Source organism: Rhipicephalus microplus, chromosome 7, assembly GCF_043290135.1.
Source record: "Rhipicephalus microplus isolate Deutch F79 chromosome 7, USDA_Rmic, whole genome shotgun sequence".
Lineage (NCBI taxonomy): Eukaryota > Metazoa > Arthropoda > Arachnida > Ixodida > Ixodidae > Rhipicephalus > Rhipicephalus microplus.
The window spans coordinates 117514552-117540736 of NC_134706.1; the positions used below are offsets into that span (position 1 = coordinate 117514552).

A 26185-nucleotide genomic window follows, 5' to 3' on the forward strand; every position below is an offset into this window, starting at 1 on the left:
TACCAAATGGCCCAAATAAGCACTTTAGTAGAGTCTTTGCCTCCACCTGAAATACAGCCGCCGCAGCAGTGGTTACATTCCACGAACTTCGAATCAGAGCTCGAGCACTGTCACCACTGAACCACCGTGGTGGGTCGTTATTGTCTGGAATATGTTTAAAAATATTCCAAGGTAATATCTTCTCATGCGGTTATTCGGAACGACAAAAATATAGTTATCATAGGTTCACCCACTATCATTGGTCCGCCCACTACTCTGATGACTACCGCCTTCCTGTTCGTCGCTTAGAGATAGCTTTCCAATCCGTTGACAAAACTGGTTATATTTATACGAAAGCTCCGCCTCTTCAAGGCCTAGATAAAGTATAGTAAAGGTAATAAGAAACGTCCTAACTAAGTAAACTCCGTTCGATTTCTAAAACATGCCATCCATTTTTCATTGAGAACAGACCCTTTTCAAATTTTAAAGCTAGCTTTTCTGCGACACAATATGAACAACTGATAGCGGCTAGTCACTTACTGCAAATAGGATGTTCAAGCACAGTTTGCAAAGGCGTGGAAAATGTAGAGTGTGCTCTCTTGACATAAGTGCTTGTAGGAGACAAGGCCCAGCTCGTTCAACTAAGACCACTTCTCCGCTTGAAGCACGACAGGTGCCGATGTTGTTTGGGCTAATATTCAGTGCAGAGATGCGCAGTTGGCACTTATGCGAAGGGTTTATTGGGCAGTTCCGAAGAACGCAAGAGATATTCCTGCGAAGGTGCACAACTTGTATTTTCAATTTCTTGCAGGTTTGTCCAGAGACAGCAATGGCTGACGACGACGACATCGTCATCTCCGGCTTCTCCGCCTATTTTCCACAAGCCAATCACCTGGTAGAGTTTAAGGAGAAGCTCTACGCTGGTGTCGATATGGTCACTGAGGACGGCTTGCGTTGGCCCCCCGGTCAGTCTTGCAATATGTATTATAGTGGTAGCAACATTTACGCCCTAAAGTCATTGCATTAACGAACACGACGCACTGGTCAAGACATGAATAGTGTCACAATCCCGCCGTGTACGTCGTCAAACACTTCCCGCCAGACAGTTGCACATACCCACTGGCGGGTATGTGCCGCTGGGTATGTGGATATGTGCCACAGGTAATTGACAATTAGTATCTTTAAAGAAGAACGAGAACACACGTGGGCAATCTTAACGCGTGAGCGTTAAGAAATACCCGACATCGGTAGCATCGATCCGACGACTGCAAAAAATAATTGTTAGGGTCTCAGCTGGAATCAAACCAAAGCATTCTGCGAGGCAATGGAGCATTTTGTCACAGAGCTACGCCAGGTCTCGGAACTACTTTTCAAAGAAAAATAGACTCTAATCTTTGCTAAACGTCGATAGTGGTTGTGGTGCTGCCTACCCAATTTTGCAAATATTACATATGTACTTCTTTGAAACAGCCGTCTCATCGGGTTAACGTCAATTGTGGTTAGTTGTCATGCGCTGAAGTTGATTTTTGTAGCAGTGTTCAGGGCCGGCCTTCTCGCGAGCATTGGCGCTTCTTTTCACCTTCTGGTGTTTCTAATACGCATGTTTCAGTTGGCGTCGTTGCGCAACTGCAAACAACTGGTTAGGTAAACATCTGCAACTTTTCAACATAGGTCTGTGCGTGCAGAATTTGTACATATATTAGCGTCATTTCATGAAGTGTCGCTCAATAAAAAAAATGCAACACGGTCACTTTTCCTCCACATGCTTCGCATATCGTCGATTGCCAGGCACGTGGGATCTGCCAATTTTTTTTCTCTTTGTGTTGCCCATGAACTGCAATACCTCTTAGTGGCCCTCCAAAGTTCGGACAGTCGAGCAGATGGCACTGTCATGGAGTTATTTCGTTTCTGGTTTGGAAAGCGGACCTTAACCACATTAAGTGGCAGTGTCCAAATCAGTCCCCTTCCCCGAGCTTTCGTAAACAAGTATGTAGTCAGGAGCTGTGGGAGGCTGCCATGTGCAGCTAGAACCCTGAAGACTGAGGTGGTAGAGGAGGCCTACCGCGAGTCGGATCCCTCATCTTCTCGCAGGCGCTTTCCCTTCAGCTGGGTAAATACAGTTGTTTCTCTCTAGGGTTCCACAACGCACAATGCTGACGAAAGCGTTACAGTTTGTCAAGAAAATGCTCAGTCTAAGTGTCAGTCTTTATTCCAGACATGCATTGACAAATACTTGACTAAGAAGAAGGAAAAATTGGCAGGCTTGACAATGCTCTATTTCTCCACGTGTACATCACTATTGCTGTATGCACAGAAAAGAAACATATAATGACGCTGGAAGAAAAAGCCAGACAAAATAATACAAAACAACTTGAAAAAACAAGCTGCGTACTAAAATTTACGAATCTACAAATACAGCATATCTAAGGGTTTATTCAATACGAGTTACACCAACAAAAAAAATAAACAAAATGGTGAAGCAATGCTCATACTAACAAAATAAGTTCCGAAAAGAATTCTATGAAATATTGTGGATGGAGACATGATATAACCAACACTTTGAGCAAAAAATCTATGTACAATTCAGAGTGTCAAAGGCATTGTTAGTACGTGGGTGAAGCACAGATTAATAATAACTAATATACTTGTGGTGCCTTGTAAGGTAGTACACAATGTTGGAGGAGAGGTTAGAGAGTTCAGATAGTCGTATTAAACCGCTTTTACGCTGTGATTTGTACAGCTGTAAAAATATTGCATATGTTGGGTATACGTATAAAATGATATGCACAATACTATATACAATTCTACAAGTAGTTCAGCAAAATTTAAGACTTATTCTGTTTCTTCAGATAAGGATAAACAGAACTTTTCCACATTAATACGCCTCTTTTTGCGGCTCCCGATTCTATTATCAGCGGCTACTCGAAGTTGTATTGAATACCACTGCCTCACGGAAGTACAAAATCATTTTCGATAGTGCAGGCTAGAGGTGTATGTAGCTTTTTTAGAGGTACTTAGGGTTCGATCCCCGCTTTGATTGTCTTACAGGTACTTAGTAGACAGGTGATTAGGGAAAGCACTCTGGCTTTAAGTATAAAGTGTAATGAGGCTACTTTGTCTTTAATTTTTGCTTTCTTGTTTTTTTGCTTCCCCATGTGAAGAACATATGCTTATAATGTTCTGCACAGCACTAGCATAGACATTGCAAGAAACTGGTATGATTTCATGAAATGCTAAAGGCTACACGAACCTTGGCAGGGCAAGCAACGAACAGAGTAATTGCGTGATAAAAAACAAATTTGTATATAAAAGAAAGCTTTGAACAGAACATGGAGAGCCAACTGCACAGAGGCAGCAGGAAGGCAGCCTAACAGACCGTAGTGACAGAAAGCACACGTCAAATCCACACCTTACTAAGCTCCAGAAATGTGAAAGCATGTTGCAGTCATTTACAACTGTTAAAAAAACTGGGAGGGAGCAAAGCATGCCGGGAAAGGTGTTTGAGCGTCTCATGCACAGAACCTGAAACACCCACGCATAAAGTGTTTTGATTTATGCTCTCGCTATTTTTCCTATAGATTTTTACTTTTGTACTTATACTTATCTAAATCTTCGTCAGCTTTCGTTTACTTCACTCTCTTCCTCCCTCTTCTCCTATCTTTCTTTTCTCGTCCCTCCTCCCGAAAGAGTGAGCAGGTGTTGTGCCCCTCCAGGTGGCAGTTGCCAGCCTGCTTTCTCCTACTTTTCTGCGTTCCTTGTGTAACCGTGTATGTAAATCAAATAAACAAATAGAAGCTTTTCAGGTTCATGAAGCATTTGTGTTGTACAACGGCCCAACACGGCAATATATATGCTCTAGCAGCTAGAGAGAAGGCTGTACAGCAAGCTTCCACCCCATTTTACATAGGGTTCTTGATGTTTGTATTGCGTGATTTCAACCCACGGGCCCATACTCATAGAAATGCAATATTGAGATCCTCGATCTCAATTTTTCGGCTTGCTCAAGTGGCTAAAAGCTGTCTTTTTATTAAACATTTATGAACGTAGTAAATAGAAGCGTTGATTTATGCGCGCAGGAACTTCGGCATTCATTGAATATTCTAAGCAACAATTTTTTTTTCAGTTTATATTCATTATCATTTCGAAATACAAAGGTTCATGAGTAGCAGTATACAGACGAAGGTATCAAATTAAAGCAACTGCAATCGGATTCTTGGTTAATAATAACAAAAAATATATAGGTGAAAAGTAGGATAAGAATGTCGAAATTACCCATAGTAAAGAGAAGTGAGTAAGGAACGTACCAGAAAAAAAAAGACCTACAGTGCCATACAACGAGTACATAAGAATTAGAGATGTAAATAAGCACACCTTAAAATATCAACCTTAACTACAATTGTTTTGAAGTTATATACGCGATTTATATAAAATTATTGTTTACGAACTAGTTAAGCAATATCATTTTTAAGTTCATGTTTCAAAGTATGCGATCATAATGATGGTTCAGAACACACGCTGCCTTTGGCAATACACATATGCTCAGGGGCATTTGCTCTACCGTCAAGCAAAGTGAAGCACTTTTTTCTTAACCTTCGTTTAATGACTAATCAAGAAACCGTGTTCCACTAGCGGAAGGATGTGCCACACGCAATAATATCGTAACGTTGCGATAGAAAGCGAAACTTATTCTACCTTCTGAGAAAGTAACACGCGGTGAACTATTCCTTTGCAGGGCACATGGGCCTGCCTGGACGCCACGGGAATATCCTAGATCTGTCCCGCTTTGATGCTCAGTTCTTCCACACGAACCCAAAGCAGGCACACGTGATGGACCCACAGCTACGAATGCTGTTGGAGACGTCGCACGAGGCCATCTTCGATGCCGGCTACGACCCCGACACACTGCGCAAGCGCAGCATAGGTGTATTCATTGCGAATTCGAACTCCGAGTCATACTACGCTTTTCGCAAGGACGACAAGGTGGACAGCAACTACCTGCTGGGATGCGCCAGGTCAATGTTTTCCAACAGAATCTCCTACTCTCTCGACCTGCAAGGTGTGTGACATATACCTGCATCCGAATCACGATCTTTTGCGGAGGACAAGTTATTTGTGTGCATGAAGAATCTTGATAGAGTACAGAGTGTTAACATTATTTCCAAACACACCAGCGTTCTCTGCCCAAGACTTAATCACAATAAAGCGGCAAGAGAGTGACTTAAATATAAGCCGTTCAACATATGGGCAGCAGGGTTCCAGGCCAGCTCGACGTAGTGCTGCTTGATTCAGAACTTCTTAGAAATCTGCAGTCGTTGAGCTCTTTGCGATGTACACATCTGATGTAACGGTCCAATTGCCTGTTTTGTCTCCTCTGTGTTACAGGCATTCTTCCTGAGTTCTAAGCGTTGCGCCGTGCATCGGTGCTGTGTTAGAACCGTTTTTTGGGGCCACTGCAGTTGCAGCTTCGCTATTGCTGAGTGCCCTAACAACTTTGTGTGGAGCACCCAGAATTTGTGTTTCCTCTCCGTCTTTTTTTTTTGTTTCCCACTAGCATCGCACCCTGTCGCAAGAACAGCATCTTACGCATCGTTAATCAAATTAAATATCTGTTTTGATATCTGTTGTTGCCCTCAGTCATCTGCACGAGGAAATGCCGCTAAAGCGACGCACGCCATGGAATCAAAATAGGTGACTTTCCGTACTCCTGAGTAGATGCGCACGTAGGAAATTTCAGTGTTATCACCTTCCACAGCAATTTCAACTGGCGCCCCTGCTCCTATCTTACCTGCTAAAACTCTTGGCGCTCCTTTCAGCAGAACACTGTCGCTTCCGCTTTCCAGCGGTCGCAGAGATCTCGGATCACATCTGTGGAGCGTCAGAATGTAACTCTTGCTTTTTACCATTGCTGTGGGTGGAATGAAGAGCGCGTGCGTGTTTTCGCCGCCACTGCAACGAAATGCGGTGACCAACCGCCTCTACAAGCAGCGTTTGTTACCACTAATGCATAGATCAGCCGCGCGAGCATGGCTCCCAAACTTGAGCTTGGGTCCCCTGTAGCAGACAGCTACTTTTCGCCCTCTGCGGGTAAACGTTAATCGTTCTTTATTCTTTGTAACGGTGAGAGCATTTGATTGATGTTGATTTGGTTTGCGTTGTGCTCGTGTAGATTGTTCCATCTGTAGGTCCACGACCCCTGTTGTCGCTGATGGCACCTAACTATGGATTTAATGCTGGATACAGCACGTTCCCCCCTCCCTCCTTTGTGCGCGTTGAGAAAGTGTGAAAAAATGGGGGGGGGGGAGGGTTCTGCCCGTATCACCTCGTATTTGAGTTATCCCAATTCATCAAGTGACGCCTGAAAACCGAGCAAGGTAAACCAAGGCCTATTCTTCGAGAACACGTCTAGGCAACTGGTGCAAGGTTATGTGCAGCACACGTGACTGAGTCATCGTTGGCGTTCCTTGTGTACGTATTCATGAAGTAGGTGCTATATTAGCGTTGTGATGATTAACCAACAAACTTGAGATATATTAGATTCATGCAAAACCACTTAACTCGAGACCGTGACCCGCAACAAGAACTCAATCTTGGCCAACATTCTATAACACAGGGCCGAGTATGACGGTCGACACTGCGTGCTCTTCTACACTGGTGGCCTTGAACGAGGCCATGCTCGCGCTTCGCTCTGGACGCTGCGAGGCTGCCATCGTGGGCGCTGGGAACCTCAACCTCGATCCATGCGTAGCGCTGAATTTCAAGCAGATGGGTGTGGTGTCAGAGGACGGGAAGTGCAAGTCTTTCGACTCAAGTGGTGAGCTTTCTGTCGGTTACCATTCCCCGTATTCTGAAAACTTACATAAAGACGCTTCCACAACTATGTTTGTCACGACGTCGTCCTCTTCAGAACATCACATTATACGTCATATCAATACTTCATTTTTTTTTCATTATTACATAACTGCCTCATTTGCCGTAAAAAGTATATTCTGCCAAACCTGCAGCTGAGGTCAAAGAACAACGATGCAGAAGCAAGTTCTTGCATTCAGCATCTTGATAATCTATCTTCAATAAATAACAAAGGATTCGACAACGAACAAATATGGGAACAAAGACAAGTGCCGACTTTCACAATCAAAACTTTCAATATGGATCTGCTCTTTCTTCCCCTTCTTCTCTATTTAGGCATCGCATTTGTTGACACGTTTAATATTGTTTTTTTTCTAAATTTGGCAGCGATGCCTGTTATACGCCTGCTTCCCTGCACACACAAGGTGTAGTATGGCAAGATAGATAGATAGATAGATAGATAGATAGATAGATAGATAGATAGATAGATAGGTAGGTAGATAGATAGATAGATAGATAGATAGATAGATAGATAGATAGATAGATAGATAGATAGTGATAACGATAATTTCTACAGGAGCGACGCTGCATTTCGGCTCACGTCGACTCAATGCATCGTAGTTCTTTGACCTCAGCCGCAGGTGTGGCAGAATATACATTTACGGCAAATGAGGCAGTTCTGCAATAATGAAAAAAATGATATATTGGTATGACCGACAATGTAATGTTCTGCAGAGGACGACGTCATAACAAACATAGTTTTGGAAGCGGCTTCTATGTTTTTTGTTGCCTTCTTTTTCGCTGCTGTCGTATATGATGCTGATGGTTTTCCATAAATAGTCAAGCTTAAATTAAAATAAACCGTTAATTGAAGCAACCATTTCGTCCTGTGTCATATTTGAGTCTTGCTACATTCGGGCTTTCACACCTACCGAATTCGCACTTTTCCATAAGTTTTGAAGTGCCTCCTCTCATGTTACTCATGTTTACTCATCAACTTGGTCATTTGTTTTTGTTTTAGAAGATCCCATTTGCCCTTATTGCTATCCTAAATTCATCTGCTCTTTGGTACACTCTATCTAAGAAGGGCTATTTATATATTTATCAAGTTATCTCTTCAGGATTGCCGGGCTGCGCATGTGGCTGAGTAGTTTGCTACTTATTTGCCTTTTTTTTTCAACTAAATATTAGTTTCGTGTGTGAATAAAATTCCGTCAAGCATTTCTTCAGCATTTGTTGCTTCTGCATTCTCAATTCATATCCGCATGGAGAAAACTACAATAAATAACCGCAGTTTTCGATGGAACATACTATTTTTACGTTTAAGAAAAAATATGGTGTAGGAAACAATTACATTTTCTTGCCCGGAGAGTGAAAAAATCTTATGATTCACACAATCTCGCGATAATCATTTCCAAAGTTTTTAAACTCAAGTTCCACACTAGCAAAGCCTGCCTATCTGAAAGAATTTTACCTTTTATACCAACCATCGTACGCGAAACATCAGTGATGGCCATGCCCTGTGCAATGCGGCAGAAAACGTAAGGCGTCCTGCTTTCACAAAGCTCGCTTTCAAGAACGGGACTGGTGTATGGTGTGTACATTTTATTTATGTTGTTTTTTTTCTCTCAAAAAGGCAAACCACTGATACTTCACAAAAAAAGATACATTACTTCTAGATCAGCTCAGACAGCGTACAGCTTCATAACTAAAATTGTAGTGGCGGAAGCAATAAACAAATGTTCATCATTAAAAAAACTTCTAGTTAGGTCTCACAAATTCAAAAATACGTGTTTTAACGCCACTCTACTACCGCTACTCTGAGGTTCATGTAGTTCACTGAAGCACATCATTTTCATTCAGTCCTGGTTCCTGTCAACATTTATTAATAATTGTTTCAGTGAAAGGCTCGGGAAATTCTGTCTATCGGGTGTTGTGAAACGTGGTCATTAATCTGAGTGCACGGGTCTCTAGCATATTGTGTCCATCGAAAAGCCCCCACCTCTGTCGAGATTCGATCCTGCGACCTTAGGGTACGAAGTTTAGCATTAAAACCACTAGATCACGTCAGCGGGCTCCACGCCAGTGGAATATCTAATGTTACGTACTTTATATTGATAATAAAGTTGACCTGCAAAAATGTATTTAGAAGGTTGCCCTTAGGTACATGTCTTCAATGCTTAATGGTACCATGTTTTTCTTTTGTGCAGGCGATGGCTACGTTCGAAGTGAAATTATTGGCTGCATGTTCCTACAAAAGTATTCTGATGCCCGTCGTGTATACGCCAAAGTTATCAACGTAAATGTTAATACCGATGGTTACAAGCTCGAAGGTAAGCTTTCCATCATGTTTCTCAATTTGGCCTTGCCATTTTATAGCGATAAAGTATTTCCTTAGCTACTGAATGTGCGTGAGCGCGTGCGTGTGGGTGTGTAAACTTTTCATGCCAGTGGGCATGGAATGGCAGCAGCGACGATGGTCGCTAAAAACCCTTTCTGCTTTTTTGTTCAGTTGGCTGCACTTCTCCACACGTGCCGTTATGCCTGCGCCGTGACTTCGGCGCACCCAAATGCTGCTGAAAAACGCCTGGTCCTGGAGATAACAACGATCCATTCTGCGCCATGTGGCCTGCCTCCATACGTGTCTCCGCAAGGGGACGCTGCCCAAGCCGCCAGAGGGACATCGACCGCATCCAGCATGTCCTACTTAAGCCGCCTTCCGACCTCGCCACAATTCAGTGGGCATGGAATGGCAGCAGCGACGATGGTCGCTAAAAACCCTTTCTGCTTTTTTGTTCAGTTGGCTGCACTTCTCCACACGTGCCGTTATGCCTGCGCCGTGACTTCGGCGCACTCAAATGCTGCTGAAAAACGCCCGGTCCTGGAGATAACAACGATCCTTTCTGCGCCATGTGGCCTGCCTCCATACGTGTCTCCGCAAGGGGACGCTGCCCAAGCCGCCAGAGGGACATCGACCGCATCCAGCATGTCCTACTTAAGCCGCCTTCCGACCTCGCCACAATTCAGTGGGCATGGAATGGCAGCAGCGACGATGGTCGCTAAAAACCCTTTCTGCTTTTTTGTTCAGTTGGCTGCACTTCTCCACACGTGCCGTTATGCCTGCGCCGTGACTTCGGCGCACTCAAATGCTGCTGAAAAACGCCCGGTCTTGGAGATAACAACGATCCATTCTGCGCCATGTGGCCTGCCTCCATACGTGTCTCCGCAAGGGGACGCTGCCCAAGCCGCCAGAGGGACATCGACCGCATCCAGCATGTCCTACTTAAGCCGCCTTCCGACCTCGCCACAATTCAGTGGGCATGGAATGGCAGCAGCGACGATGGTCGCTAAAAACCCTTTCTGCTTTTTTGTTCAGTTGGCTGCACTTCTCCACACGTGCCGTTATGCCTGCGCCGTGACTTCGGCGCACTCAAATGCTGCTGAAAAACGCCCGGTCCTGGAGATAACAACGATCCATTCTGCGCCATGTGGCCTGCCTCCATACGTGTCTCCGCAAGGGGACGCTGCCCAAGCCGCCAGAGGGACATCGACCGCATCCAGCATGGCCTACTTAAGCCGCCTTCCGACCTCGCCACAATTCAGTGGGCATGGAATGGCAGCAGCGACGATGGTCGCTAAAAACCCTTTCTGCTTTTTTGTTCAGTTGGCTGCACTTCTCCACACGTGCCGTTATGCCTGCGCCGTGACTTCGGCGCACTCAAATGCTGCTGAAAAACGCCCGGTCTTGGAGATAACAACGATCCATTCTGCGCCATGTGGCCTGCCTCCATACGTGTCTCCGCAAGGGGACGCTGCCCAAGCCGCCAGAGGGACATCGACCGCATCCAGCATGGCCTACTTAAGCCGCCTTCCGACCTCGCCACAATTCAGTGGGCATGGAATGGCAGCGGCGACGATGGTCGCTAAAAACCCTTTCTGCTTTTTTCTTCAGGTTGGTACTGTACCCTCGCTCTATTAGAAAACATCCGATAATATCTGCCTGCTGTTATTCCCGTGCCCACATGTTTTAGTGTCTGAGTTTTATGACATTGTGTATGTTGTTAAGCTTGTTGTACTAGGAGGCGACGTAGAGCTTAACCCTGGTCCCCCAAAACTGGACCCTGCAGCTGAAACTAGCCAAGTCTTGTCTGCAATTAACCGTCTTACTAAGCACCTAGACGAGCGGCACGACCCGCTCTTGGAATCTATCAATGAGGTAAAAGAAAACAAACGAATTCTTGACACCAAGGTATCCGACTTAACAATGCGTCTTCCCGCTGTCGAAGAAAAAGTAAGTTCCTTTGACGCACTCCATGATGAAGCGAATTTAGACGCGATGATTACGTCAGCTGTACGTAATGAAAGCGCCACACTACAATCACGGCTAGATGATTTTGAAGACAGGGCACGACGAGAAAATTTGGTATTCTATGGAATATCTGATTGTGCGGAAGAGACGTGGGCTGAAGCAGAAGATAAAATTAGGGGAATTCTTTCTGACAAGTTCAAAATACAATTGTCCGATGAAGCGATTAACCGTGCGCACAGATTAGGAGCGTTTGTCGAAAATAAGTGCCGGCCAATCATCGTCCAATTTGCGTCTTTTAAAACGAAAGAGTCAATTTTTTTCACAAAAGTCTCAGCTACGCGGTACAAACATTTCAGTTGCTCAGGACTTTTGTAAGGCAACGCGCACCGTACGTAAAAAGTTGCTGGATTTCGCGAAGGCCACCAGTCAGCCATTTTCTCTGAAGTACAACAAAGTTGTAATCGACAAAAAGAGCTATGTGTATTGCAGCATTACCGATCGTGTTGTTGAAATTGGACTAAAGGGTGGGCGCTTTCAAAACTGCCGAAGTAATCATAATAGTCTGGGCCAAGCCGGATCGTGTTCCCCAAACAAAAGTGAAGGTCAGTCGTCAACATAGCTAGATGTGCGCACACAAGCTGATGCTATTGAGCGGGAAATTTCCTTTCTCCTTTGTAATGTAAGGAGCGTGACGAATTATTATCTCTTGTTCATGCGTGCCTGGCAGATGTAATCATACTGACGGAAACTTGGTTGTCAGCGAAAATTGATAGCAGGGAAGTTTTGCATGGTGCAAATAACTACGTTCTTTATCGGTACGACCGAGGTAGCCGTTCTGGCGGAGGCGTCTTAATTGCGGTATCAAATGAATTTGTGTCTTTCAAAGTTAATGTCGCTTCTGAACTAGAGTTAATTTGTGTGTGCATTCGCCTGCACCACAAAGACTACATTCTTTGTACCTGCTATCGGCCTCCACATTCTTCTTCAGGCTTTTCCGAGATATTTCATGATGTTTTAAATAAGATACATATTAGATTTCCTGCTGCAGTGTTCTTTGTTCTGGGAGACTTCAATCTGCCCGATATTTCTTGGTGTTTACCCCAACCAAGTGCTAGCTCCAGCTCGTCTGAAAGCGCATCTTTTATCAGTGTGTGCTCAGATTTCAATCTAATACAACTTGTCAAGTACCCGACCCGTGTTACTACTACCAGCTCAGCTATTCTAGACTTAGTCCTCACAACTCACCCAGATCTTGTTACTTCCCTTTCTGTGATACCTGGTCTCAGTGACCATTCAGCAATCCACTTTACTATTCCCAACAGGAATCCCAGACGACAGAAAACCTCCAAAACATTCAGAGACTATAAACGTGCAGACTATGCTGCACTAAATAGGGAGCTTGAAATATTCACCGAAGAACTGTTTCAAAATTTTGATCAGCGTTCTGTAGACGAAAACTGGCATCGGTTTAAATCCAAGGTGTCTGAGTTAATAGACCACTATGTACCACTGCGTAGAATAACGAATACTGTTCAATCACCGTGGTTCACACCGACCCTAAAGCGACTACGCAATAAAAAGCAGCGCCTTTTTCGGAAAGCCAAATGCTCGAGGTCAACTGACCGATGGGCTGCGTACAATGAATCAGCCGAAGAATATGCGCACGCGCTTGCCGTGCCTAAGCGTTCTTTCTTTGAAGTTACCCTCCCCTCTATGATTAGAACTAATCCCCGTAGATTTTGGCTAACCATCAACGGAAAAAGTGAAAAGAAAATTGAACTCATGTCTGAAGACGACTGTATGATCCCAAGTGAAATGTGCTGCGAAGCCTTAAATACGGTATTTTCGTCGATATTTGTGACCTGTACGCCATACTGTTTGTCCCATTTCCCTGCCTGCAATTATTTACCCATGGATCCATTAATCATAGACTGGGTGGGTGTTGCCGAATTGATAAGGAATTTGAAACATTCCTCCCCCGGAGATGATGGTATTAACCCCAAATTCTTAAAAAATACTGAAATGCTATTCGCTATAATTCTATCTAAGATTTTTTCACAGTCTCTGGAAACTTCTGCAATACCACAGGATTGGAAGGTCGGGAAGGTGGTTCCTTTGCCCAAAACAGGTAACACTCACAATCCCATCAATTACAGACCCATATCGCTCATCAGTGCACTATTTAAAATTGTTGAGCACAATATCTACTGCCATTTATTCCGCTTTCTCGAAAACAATTCCTTTTTTGGCAAATTCTAACATGGTTTCAGAAAAAATTACTCCTGTGAAACTCAGTTACTTAGCCTCACTAACGACCTATTTTGCGCCGCTCACCGTTCTTCAGTTATCGACTGCGTATTTATCGACTTCGCGAAGGCATTCGATACCGTTTGTCATAAACTACTGCTTTCTAAATTAAACTCAATCAATCTAGATGTAAATATTCTCAAATGGTTGGAGTGTTTTCTAAGTAACTGCACACAATACGTTGTTGCTAATGGCTTTATTTCCACGCACTGCTCTGTTACGTCTGGTGTGCCGCAAGGTTCTGTCTTAGGTCCCCTGTTATTCTTATTTATATTAATGACTTGCCGTATACACTATCATCAACTATTAGACTCTTCGCGGACGACTGCGTAATTTACAGAGAAATTTTGGATTCCGCCGACCAAAGTGCGCTACAATCTGACCTTAATAAGATTTCTACCTGGTGCGATACACGGTTAATGAAACTGAACACAAATAAGTGCAAAGTAATGCGAGTAACCCGTCAAAAACATAATACTACAGCGTGCACTTACATACTCAACCACGACCCCCTAACCAAAGTGTCATGTTACAAATATCTTGGCGTGTACATCTCGGATAACCTTTCTTGGCAAACACACATCGATCATATCACAAGCGACGCTAACCGCATGCTCGGTTTTTTACGACGAAATTTCGCTCTTGCTTCAGCAGATATAAAACTCGTTTTATACAAAACTTTAGTTCGGCCAAAGCTGGACTATGCGTCGTCGATCTGGGACCCGCATATCAACTCGTTACTTCATGATATCGAAGCTATCCAGAATCGTTCCGCAAGCTTCATATTATCAAACTATTTTCGTACGGCTAGCGTCTCGTCCTTGAAATCTTCCCTTAACCTACTTGATCTGTCTGTTCGCAGGAAAATATCACGACTTTGTCTTTTTCATAAAATTTATCACGCCAATTCAACGCTCAAAGATTCGATGCTTTTTCCTCCCACTTATCATTCGGCGAGAAACGACCATCGGTTGAAGGTTGGCGTACCCAGCAGCCGGCCAAACTATTATTTCAACTCATTTATTCCTAAAACCAGCTCGGACTGGAACCACCTCCCCACCTGCATTGCTTCAATAATTAATCCAGCCAATTTCAAGGTAGCTAGTAGTGGCCATATTACCTGATTTTCGGACTGGAACCACCTCCCCACCTGCATTGCTTCAATAATTAATCCAGCCAATTTCAAGGTGGCTATTAGTGACCATATTACCTGATTTTTTTTTCGCGAATTCCGCGGTTTTGTGTAAATCCTGCTCGGTTATTCCCGTGTACGGCAAAAGTTTTTCGCGCCTTTTGATTTTTCCTTTCCGTTATTGTTTGTTTATTTTTCCAGTTTATGCGGATATTTCAAATATGTTTCATATGTGTAATCACACTCCAGCTGCATTGTATACCTGCAGAGTGTTTTACCCCCCACTCCTCTCTGTAATGCCCTTGGCCCTGAGAGTAAATAAATAGAAAAATGAGGAATAACGCTGTCATAACTATAAATGAGGCCGTCGTATTGACGGAAGAATCACAATTAGTGGCGTTCAGAATTTTTATTTACTATGTAATATACAAGTTCGAATAGGCTACTCAACAATCGACCACATTCATACTATCAATCAGGTAATAGAGAAATGCTCAGAATATAACCAACCACTATACATAGCCTTCATAGAATACGCGAAGGCGTTTGATTCAGTAGAAATATCAGCCGTCATGCAGGCACTGCGGAATCAGGGCGTAGATGAAATATATATAAACATTCTGGAAGAAATCTACAGGGGATCAACTGCTACCATAGTGCTTCATAAAGAAAGCCGATGATGACATTGCATTGCTTGGTATTGAGGGGACTAATTGCAATTCATGATTACGGAGTTGGACAAGGAGAGCAGAAAGGTGGGTTTTGAAATTAATCTGCAGAAAGCGAAAGTAATATACAACAACCTCGGAAAAAAGCAGTGCTTCGAGATAGGTAATAGTGCACCTCAAGTTGTAAAAGACTATGTCTACTTAGGGCAGGTAATAACTGCGAAGCCAAACCACGAAATTGAAGTAACTAGACGAATAAGAATGGGGTGGAGCACATTTGATAAGCACTCTCAAATTATGACAGGTTGATTGCCGCTATCCCTCGAGAGGAAGGTATATAACAGCTGTATCTTGCTGGTACTTAGCTACGGAGAAGAAGCCTGGAGACTTAAAAAGAGGATTCAGCTTAAACTGAGGACGACGCAGCGAGAAATGGAAAGAAAAATTAGTATGTGTAACCTTAAGAGACAAGAAGAGAGCAGAGTGGATTATAGAACAAACGGGGGTTAATGATATCATAGATAAAATCAAGAAGAAGAAATAGACTTAGGCTGGGCATGTACCGCGTAGATAGGATAACCAACCGCTGGTCATCAAGGGTAACTAACTGGATTCCCAGAGAAGGCAAGCAAGTTAGCGGGAGACAGAAGGTTAGGTGGGCAGATGAGATTAGGAAATTTGCGGGTATAATATGGCAGCAGCAAGCACAGGACCGAGTCAACTGGCGGAACATGGGAGAGGCCTTCGTCATGCAGTGAACGTAGTCAGGTTGATGATGATGATGATGATGATAAAATTACTAGGTTTATAACCTATTTATTTATTTATACATTCATTCATTTATTATTGCTGCCTACATCACCCAAGTGGGCATTATTGTAGGGGTGTGAGGAAAACAACACAGTTTTACAGTTGGAAATGTTGTAGTCTTGCACCGCAACGCCTGCGCATTCACAAAAAGCACACATCTTGTAGCGACAAACAAAAAGCATTGGCTGGAACATCAACAACACACGCATCCAACGAATAGTAATAGATATTAGATAATAGATAACACTTTCTTTTATTCTAATTTTACTTATCCTGGTTTATGTGCAGCCAGAGAACAAACTGATGTAAAGGTGTGCCTTGAAATATTGCAAATAGTAGGCTCGAATGCTTCTCGAACAGTTGATGGTTCTCGGATTAATACCAGTTCACACTGCTTCAAAAAGAGACCTCCCTGTTTAAGTTTACATGTTGTGGCCGGGCCGTTTTACTTTTCGTGCTCTTGCGTATATGTGGTGTATATGTTATTACTTTAATGCACAATTTTGCTTTAGAGAGGGGGTCCAGCAACGGGCGAAATGCCTTGAAGCATATTTCGCACAAAAGTTTCTGTAATATTATTCAGCGTTCAACACAACACCGTACACAAACCGATTACTTCATGTTATACCTCATGTGTGAACCAATCTTGCTATTTAAAAAGAATCGATAATTTAAGAACCACAAAAATCATGCACCATAACATAAGCTTTGGTTGGCTTCTGTGCGAAAAAATTCTTTGGGATCCCTTTTATATAGTAATCGGTAGAACTCACTAAAGTGAAACGTGTCTTCACGGAAGTAGTTCAATCTTTAATGCACGTTGATATATAAAGTCCATTGGTGTTGAGTGTTACAGCACCCTTAAATATTGATGCACTTAAGCTTACACCTCGTGAAACGTCTTTTCCCGCCACGACAACCAATGGCTCGCGACCATAAACTTCTCGTAGACACTTCATTACACGCCCTGGAACATCAAGCAAATCCCACTTGAACCACAGTGCAAGTGTTCACAAATCGCACTGAGAGAGAGTAAGAGATTGACTTTATTAACCATATCCTGAGGAGGCTGAGAAAGGGCCATTCCGGCCCTTAATTAAACCTGGAGGCTCCGCCCAGGATGGCGCTGGCAGCCGAAGGCTTGTAGCGATGTCCCGGGCCCTCTGGACCGCCTGTTGTTGCTGCTTCTATTCGTTGCTCTTGAGGGCTTCCTGCCAAGCCTCTTGGGTATTCAGTTGTGCTGCGTTGTGGGTAGGGCACAGCCAAAACATAAGTTAGAAATTACAATATGAATGGTTGCAAAGGGAGCATGTGGGTGGTGTGTCGCGGTCGACTCTGTGTAAGGTGGATGGTGTTATGTACGTACGTGTTTGCAATCTTCTTAGAGTTAGAGTTTGTGTTTTGTTAAGTTTTGGGTGTGGTGCTGGAAAGGCACGTCTTTGTCCCCGGTGGTGTGAAGTGATCTCGTGGTATGTGATTGCTTCGTCCTGGCTCCAGAGAGTCTCGTACCGCTCACTCGTCGAGGGGTCGTTGTCGGCGGAAAAAAGCTGAATTTAAATAGGTTTGTGTGTGGACAGAATGGTGCCACATTGAGTTTGTGGCTATTTCTTCTGGACATCAGTATATCGGGAGACAAATAAGCGTTGGTTAATGTGTAGCTTAGAGTACTACCAAGAATATGCAGTAACCTTAGGCATTCTAGATTGTATCGCTTGGGTAGGGTTTGTTACCATAACGTAGCAAGCTGATAGGAGGGTGAGAAATAGCACTCGTAACGTCGCATAATAAAACGGGTGGCTTTATTTTGAACCGATTGCAGTGTGTTCGTGTCACGCTCTTTATGAAGTTTCATACGGGGCAGGCACATTCGAGAATGGGACGGTTGAGCGCTTTAACTGTGAGCAATTTTATTTCCCGTGGAGCACCTTTTATTCTGCAATTCAGATATCCAGTTCCTCTAAGGCTCTATTGCAAGAGTATTCGATATGTGCAGACGTCTTAAAAGCACGTTAGCTGTGAAGATGAGCCCTAGGTACTTGCAATCAGACACACGTTTCAGAGAGGTGCTATTGAAAGTTTAATTGAACAGAGAAACAAAAGTGCTTGTACAGAAAGAAAGAGTGATTGTTTCAACAAAGATTATGTTCATTTGCCACGCTTGGCACCATCTACAAACTTTTGCAAAATAAATACTACGTAAAATGCGGTCGTCATTCGTATTATTCACACTATAAAGTACATAGTCGTAAGCGTAAAGGCTGTTTCACATGCTGCGGATGGCAGCGAAAAAAGTCGTTCCGTTCGTTCCAATCACTCTGTTTGCAACCGCCACTAATGGCAGTTTTGTTTCACATGGACCACGAATGGTCCGTGATTTTCGCTCTGCGAATGGAGCAGCGAGAAACGTTTCTGGTTACCGTTCGTTGTGGTAGACACTAGAATTTTTCAAATTTGATGTAACAATCTGTGCGTTATAATATAGTCAGGTTTCCATGAACGGTAACGAAGGGCACTTGTGTTTCATCATTTAGGAACACTTTCCTATCTAAATTAATTTTAAAATGCACAGCATCGGCTATTACTAAAACAAACACGTTGACGCTATTTTGACGGCGTGGCTGGCCCGGCCCTATTTCGACGAGTCCCGACCAAAAATCGCTCTCGCCGCCACGATCAGAGCGAAAATTTTTTACATGTTGAAAGCTTGCCGCAAACAAGTGCAGCAGAAGTGAACTGTTTTTTTTTTTTGCTGCAAGAGAATGCGCAGAATGAACATCGCTACTTTTTGTGTCATGCGAAACGGCCTTAAAGGCGGAATTTTCGGACAGATAATTGGGCGAATACTTTATGTACAGTAAGAATAAAAGTGGTCCCAGTTCTGAGCCTAGGGGACGCGTGATGACACATCCACAACGGACGAGTGTAAATAACTGGAAAAAACGTACTGAGAATGGTTCTTGAAAAAACTAGCGATCTTTTCATACAATAAGTATTGTTAAGAATAGCGTGAAGTTTATGCAGAAGTTCAGAATGCATAACAGTATAAAATGCCTTTGAAAAGTCGACAAAAGAAGTATAATAAAGGTTACTGAAGTTCAGAGCGTGTGAAATGTCGTGCGAGAATTGTACAAATTATTTACTATACCCTGGAAGAAAACCGTGCTGAGCATCATTGAGGATGCCATTATCTATAAGAAACTCCATAGTATGCCTAAATAATAAGAGTTCTACTTGTGTACAAGATGGAAACGTAATAGAAATGAACGAAAGCCTAATGGTGACTGTTGGCTGTCAGATTTATACATAGGAAGAATTTCGGCAAATTTTCATGATAAAGGAACAGTACAGGGGCACAATGAATTTCAAAAAATTACGGTAAAGCTGCGTCTAGTCTACTCGGAATATTTGGCTGAAAAGTATCAGGAATTCCATCAAGACAAAAAGATTACTTGTTCAAATTTTGAATTAGGTTCATATCACCATTCAGAGGCACGGAAGTATCACGAACTGAGTTATTTAGGTCATCATAAAAGCTAGAGATATCTATGTTGTCAGTTGTGATTATGGACTGAAAGTATTCATGAAACTCGTTGGAAATACTTGAAGGGCCACTACTAGGGATGCTACTAATAGCAACTGTATTTATGGCAGCTAAGGTCGACAAGATAAAAACCCCAGAAGTTAGCAAGTTCCCTTTTCAGTAAAATTCTTGAAAAGGGAATCTTTATAACTATTACTTTGTACCGAAGCACTTCCTTGGCAAGGTGAAATCCCTGTATTCTAAGGGGATCGCCGATTCTTTCTTGACGCCTCAGCCTAGCAGCGCGACGCGACAGGTGAAGTATGTGACACGGTATCCAGACAGCTACCGCTTTTTCTTTGAAGTTTTTATCAGCACAAAGCATTCAGTACAGATTGTAACAGTCCTTAAAAAATCCACCAAAGCATTCAGATCATCTCATTCGTTGAGGCTTTCGAAATCATGAAAAGAACTCAATAAGAGATCAAGAACAGACAAATCATGGCTCGTGAAAAGTCGGTGAATTTAGAATAGACCAAGCGGTTCTTACGAGCTGGAAAATAAATAGAGAAATAGATACCACAATGTCCTTGTGGTCTGAGATGCCATAAGAAACGTCCCTTGCACAACCACTGTGTTGGAGGAAAGGATGAACAAACACTAATTCTAAAACTGCATCTTTTCGTGTGCCACTTTGAATGATAATATGTTTTATTCCAAACTATAGCGAGAAATCTAACAGAAGTTTGCTGATTTTACGCCATAGCCTGTGAGCGAATAGATGGCCGCAAAATACCTGGAGTGTTGAAATCACCCAAATAGGTCTAGTGAGAGTAGATAAAAAGTGCTCGTTCATGTAAGAAGAAGAATAGGATGAAAAGAATGGCAGGAAGGTTAACCAGCCTATAGGCAGCCTGTTTGCTACCCTGCTCAAGGAAAGGGGATGGGGGAGATGAGAGATAGAGAGCAGAGAGGGAAAAGAGATAATCACAGCACATTCGGCAGCACACGCGCGCACACTCAGTCATAGTTCAGTCTTGTCTTTCGCGGTGTGTGACATTGCTGTTACAGCCGCTTGTTCAAGTCCGTGTCGCGTAGGAATTTCAACAGAGCTTTTGTCGCATTCTGTTGAAATTTCTTCTCTCGGGCACTCGACAGAATAGTGTCCACAGCAATTTGGCTGTTGTCAATGCGCGCAAGAACGGACGCCAGTGACTGTCTCTGGATGTCATGCAACGAACAGTCGCACAGGATGTGGTGTAGCGTCACTTCGCAATGACAGGCATCGCAGAGAGCGTTGTCGGCCATTCCTATGACAAAGGAATAAAATTTTGTAAATGCCACTTCTAGCCATGAGCGATGAAAAAGCGTGGCTTCTCTTCGGTCGAGCACAATGGGCATGTGGACAGCCATCAAAGAGGACAGGTGGTGTTGACGATTCGTCTCGTTGTTTGGTGGGCATTATAGTGAAAACGTGATTTTACGCGGAAGTCGTCGAACATTACTGGCTGCATTGGTCCGCGAAAGTGTAAGGCTTCTTCTCATGTTCCTGCAAGAGCTGCCCGCACGGCAGTATTGGCATGTTCGTTCCCTATGACACCGCAGTGACTTGGCAGCCCATGAAACGTCTCACGATACCCTTTCTCGTGCGAAGAAAGGAGAAGGCATCGAATTTCGAAAACAAGCTGTTCGTACAGCCCGCGACGCAATGCTGAGAGCACAGATTGTAGGGCAGTCCTTGAGTCGCTGAAAATCGACCATTGTTGCGGTGGTTCCCGATTGACCACACAAATTGCAGTGCGCAAATCAGCTAGTTCCGCTCTGTAGATACCCTGGAGTGGTCAGTCCTAAAGTTGATGGTAACAGCTCTTGCTGAGACAACTACTGCACCTGACGAACACTGGCGGTTTGTGGAGCCAACTGTATATATATGAACACTGTCTGATTATTTTCCGTACAAAAAAAAAAGAGACAGTTGTTTCAGCACGGGCGATGAAGGCTCGAATTTCCTCCGGATTCCTGGTACACTAGGATGCACCCTGGGTTGAATAAGACATCAAAGGGGTATCAATGGTTTAGATGCAGGAGTGAAGTCCGAGGGAAGTTTCTCGTTGTACTTCACAATCAATTTAGCGAACGATGCTGCGCACCTCTCTGAAGGCAACAGTGCAAGGTGATGACAGGGAGCACGTGTGAAGTGTCTGATGTGCGTTCTCAGGACATGTACATCAGTGTGAGTTTGTATCAGATAGTCACCAGCAATTGCAGGGGTTTGTACTGCCTGTAGAACACGCACACTTATCTTGCAGGTATTGCTAAGCACGGGCAAGTTATATCTAAGGAAACTGAGAAACAGGGCTCTGTAGAGTTCCATCATTGCGTCTACTGACATCCACCACGTCTTTCCTGCCAGGAACTTGACAATTGAGAAATAGTGGTCAGGCGCTTCTTTATATAGGCCACATGCGGACTCCAACAGAGGTCCCTATCAATAATGATGCCCAGAAACCGGCGGGTTATGGCGTAAGAAAATGGTCACCCACAGATTGAGATGACATAAGGGTTCATTGCTTTGCGAGTGAAGGCCACCAGCGCAACTTTTTCTGGTGATATGCTGAGACCTTGTTTTAACTGTAGAAAGGAAGAAGATTATGTGCTGCAGTGGGTCACGCCTTTAGCGAGAGGAGCCAAGCGCGAGCGTTTGCCCCGACAAGTAGTTGGCAATTATAGTTGCTGCTCTTTGAAGCTGGGAACGCATCTGAAAATGTATGACTGCCGAAGTCTAGACACAGATGTCTGCGTATATTAAGATTTAAATGGTAGTTGGCAAGTATTCAGGAAGGCCAATTAGTGTGAGATTGAATAGCGTCGGGCTAGGAACTCCCCCTTGAGGAACACCCCTGGAAGTACAACGTCGCGTAGTTGGGCCACCTTCTGTTAACACAAAGAATGATCTTGCAGCCAGCTAACTCGAAAATCACCGAAGGACTCGAACACCAAGGCAAACCACCGCAAGAGCTCCCAAAATGGCTTCATGTAGTACATTATCATACACGCCTTCACATCTAGAAACAAAGGTATAGATAAGTCGCTTACGGGGTCTGTCGCGCTAAAACGTAGGAAAATAGATCATCGACATTGTCAATGGAAGAGCGGTCGCGTCGGAAACCAGCCATAGAATTTGAATAAATCTCGTAGTATTTAGGAGACCACTCAAGGTGGCCTAGTTTCATTCTTTCCATTATCTTCCTTACGCAGCTGGCCAGTGCAATTGGGCGGTATAAGGCGAGTACGAGTGGGGATTTGCCCTGCTTCAAGATGGCCAACAAGCGGCTTACTTTGCAGTTGTCAAGAACATTGCCACACTGCCACGATATGTTGCAAAGGCTCAACAGTTCTCTCCTTGCACCTTCCCCAAGGTTACACAATGCTCGGTACGGAATACCACCTGGGCCCGGAGAAGTTGAATGCCTGCAGAGTGCTAGTGCCGCCTCGAGCTCCTGCATTGTAAAAGAGAGGTCCATTTGGTAGTCACGAGAACGAAGGACGTCGCCTCTCACTGGAGAATCTGGACGAGTGGCTTGGTTGGCGATCTGCGCACAGAAATCTTCTGTGACATCGATGTCTTCACTTCCTTAAAATAGCTCGAGCGCTTTGAATGGAAAACGCTGTTCCGTAGGGTGACGCGGACCTTGAACCGTTTTCCAAATGTGTGAGAGTAGCTTGCGAGGGTCTAGTGACTGCCAAAACATTGTCCATCGTTCCGACGCTATCTATCAATGTAACGCCGAATCTTTTTTTGCGTCCTCCTGGCTCCCCTAAGATCGCTAACTGATTTTGTACGCCGATACCAACGCTGCGCCCGGTGTCGAAGTGCTCGGAGTCACTCCAACTCTAAGTCCAATTCGTTTCGTGTGGAAGATATCGTCACCTTGTGATTGGCGTTTTGTATTGTGCTCTCAACTGTTTGCTCTAAACCAGAATGTAGGCCTTCACTGCAAACATCTTCCATGTCAGATTTGAAGTTGGCGCATTGAACTGCTCGATTGGTCGTCCGTGGACCACAAATAGACAAGCCTCTGATGTTAAGCCAGATTGGAATGGGATCACTTCCTCGGGTCTCAACATCTGGAAACCACTTGAGGTATCTCGCGAGGGAGTTGGAGACAAAAGCAAGGTCGAGACAGCTGCCGTATGTCACCCCTCGAAGAAAAGTGGGGCTGCCGTCATTCAGGAGAGTAAGGCCATAGCTGTAGTCAATGTTTGCTAACCTGCATTCTCGCGAATTTGTCCGCGTACTTCCCCATGCATGATGGTGTGCATTGAAATCACCTATGATGACCCATGGTGCAGGACACACTCTCAAAATATCCGCCAATCTCCTGGAATAGAGATTAATCGAAGGCGATATATAAACGCCTCTGAGAGTAAAGTTGAGTTTGTTCTTTTTCACAGTTATGCAGACATAGTGATTTTTATCATGAGGCGTAATTGGTTGCACAACATACGTTAGTTCATGACAAACAAAGACGGTTATTTTGCTGTTGGCCCTGTTTGTTGAAGATAATGACAGTTTCGTACCCCGAAAGTCTTATTGATTTCGACAAATTTGGTTCACAAATGACGATGAGTGAAAACACGTTGGTATACGCACACTGACGAAAATCTGAAAAGCACGATTTCAGTCCTCTGGCGTTCTATTAGATGACGGATGCAGCCTTGACTTCTTTCCGAAATTATGGGGTGTGAGTAGCCATCTTCCTAGTTGAGAGATTCAAGCGCTGGGCTTATGGCGTCCGATACTCCAAGTGCGCTTCCAGCAGATGCTGTCTTCATGTCGACTGATATCGCCCGGATGGTTTCTATGAGGTAACGCAGCACCGAGATCACTTGACGATCTGTTTTAGGCAAAAATTCCATGACTGGAGACAGCTCTGGTGTGGCCGCAACCTGCTGAGACTCCTTGGCAGAAGAACGGGTCGGGAGCGTGGGCCATTGCTCCAGATAAGAGGCTTGTCCGCTTATTTCGTAGAAGTGGTGGGTCCTTTCGCGGCACTACTGGGTGGAACCACTAAAGAGTGGGAACTAGCATGTCCAGAATGTGCCTTCTTTGAAGACTTTCGATGATGCCGACGTCGACGCCGACGCCTAAATACTTCGGCTGCCTCCCTGTCTGTCGAGTTGTCTCGGGCCATCTGTCTGAGACCTGCGCGCTCCTTTTGGATTCGTGGACAGTCTTTCGACGAGGCAGAGTGAGGACCGCTGCAGTTGGCCCACTTCAGAGTAGTCGCCCGACAGGCGCCTTTGGCATGAGGTTTAGCGCAACGGGCACACAGTCGCGAGCTGGAGCATAAGACCTTGACGTGACCTAGCCGGAAGCACTGATGACATTGAGTGGCTTTTGGATGAATGGTCGAACCGGATGTCGGAAATGTCCAACTTTAACGTGGGACGGTATGCAATCTCCCTTGAAAAACACTTTAATGCAGCGTGTATTTCCCAGGTGCCGCACTTGCGTAATGACAGTTCCTTGTTTGCAGGCTTGATGAGGGCAAGCAAGTCAATATTAGAAATGGCAATGTCGATGTCATAAGTTACAACGGCAATTGATTTATCATCTACCGGGATAAAGAGCGCATTTTAATGCCGCCTAGCTCACTCATTTGCTGCAGCTGTCCTAGGGCACTCACATCTTGCGCGTCTATGGCGAGAATGTTCTTCTTTGGGTCACTCTTACGTCCTTAATTTGATCTGGCGCTGCACATTACAGAGCAACGAAAAGATCTTGACTGTTCAGCAGTCGTAGGTTGCTTGAAGGATCTTCCGGCATGAAGATGATGACGTGCGGCCAGCACGCAGGCCTTGACTGTACAGTCACTGTACTTGCAGGAGCTGATGCTGATGTGATCGCAGCCATTCCCTTTGCCCTCTTACCCCGAACAGGTATAAAGCTGTCACCGGATGTGTTGTCTACTGACATAGAATACAAATCAGTGTCTTCAGTGTCACTGGGGGAGCCAGCTTGCTTCCTTGTGGTAGACGGTTGTGAGAACCTCTGACCAGGCGGGCCTCTGGCATTCTCCATGGCCATCACCGCAAGACGGGGAGGCGAGGCACCTCGAAAAACCGGTGGTTTCACTAAAAAGTAGAGAGCGCAGAAACAAGCTGGTCGGTCGGTCGGTCGGTCGGTCGGTCGGTCGGTCGGTCGGTCGGTCGGTCGGTCGGTTTCCAACACCTTGGCGCAACCCACCTAGGTGGATAGGCCCTGAATGGGACGGTTCCTTGTTTTTTTTATATAATTCACTTCAGGAAATAGAGGGTTGGGTTAATTAGGTATTATAGGTAATAATAAAATGGTTTAATAAAAACGGTTTGCTATAAACCAGAATGTAGGCCATCACTGCAAGCATCTTCCATGTCAGATTTGAAGTTGGCCCATTGGACTGCTCGAATGGTCGTCCGTGGACCACAAATAGACAAGCCTCTGATGTTAAGGCAAATTGGAATGGGATCACTTCCTCGGGTCTCAACATCTGGAAACCACTTGAGGTATCTCGCGTGGGAGTTGGAGACAAAAGCAAGGTCGAGACAGCTGCCGTATGTCACCCCTCGAA

General features: G+C 44.4%; 1 protein-coding gene across 1 annotated transcript in view; it reads left to right on the plus strand.

Moving 5' to 3' along the window:
* The first annotated feature begins 808 nt into the window (after nucleotides 1-808).
* The window catches only part of LOC119179100 (fatty acid synthase), a 123467-nt gene continuing 98090 nt past the window's right edge, over nucleotides 809-26185 (plus strand). Inside the window, exons 1-4 of the mRNA XM_075870088.1 lie at nucleotides 809-944; nucleotides 4712-5035; nucleotides 6590-6790; nucleotides 9036-9158. Coding sequence (XP_075726203.1) covers nucleotides 809-944; nucleotides 4712-5035; nucleotides 6590-6790; nucleotides 9036-9158 — 784 coding nt within the window. The remainder of the gene's footprint in view (nucleotides 945-4711; nucleotides 5036-6589; nucleotides 6791-9035; nucleotides 9159-26185) is intronic.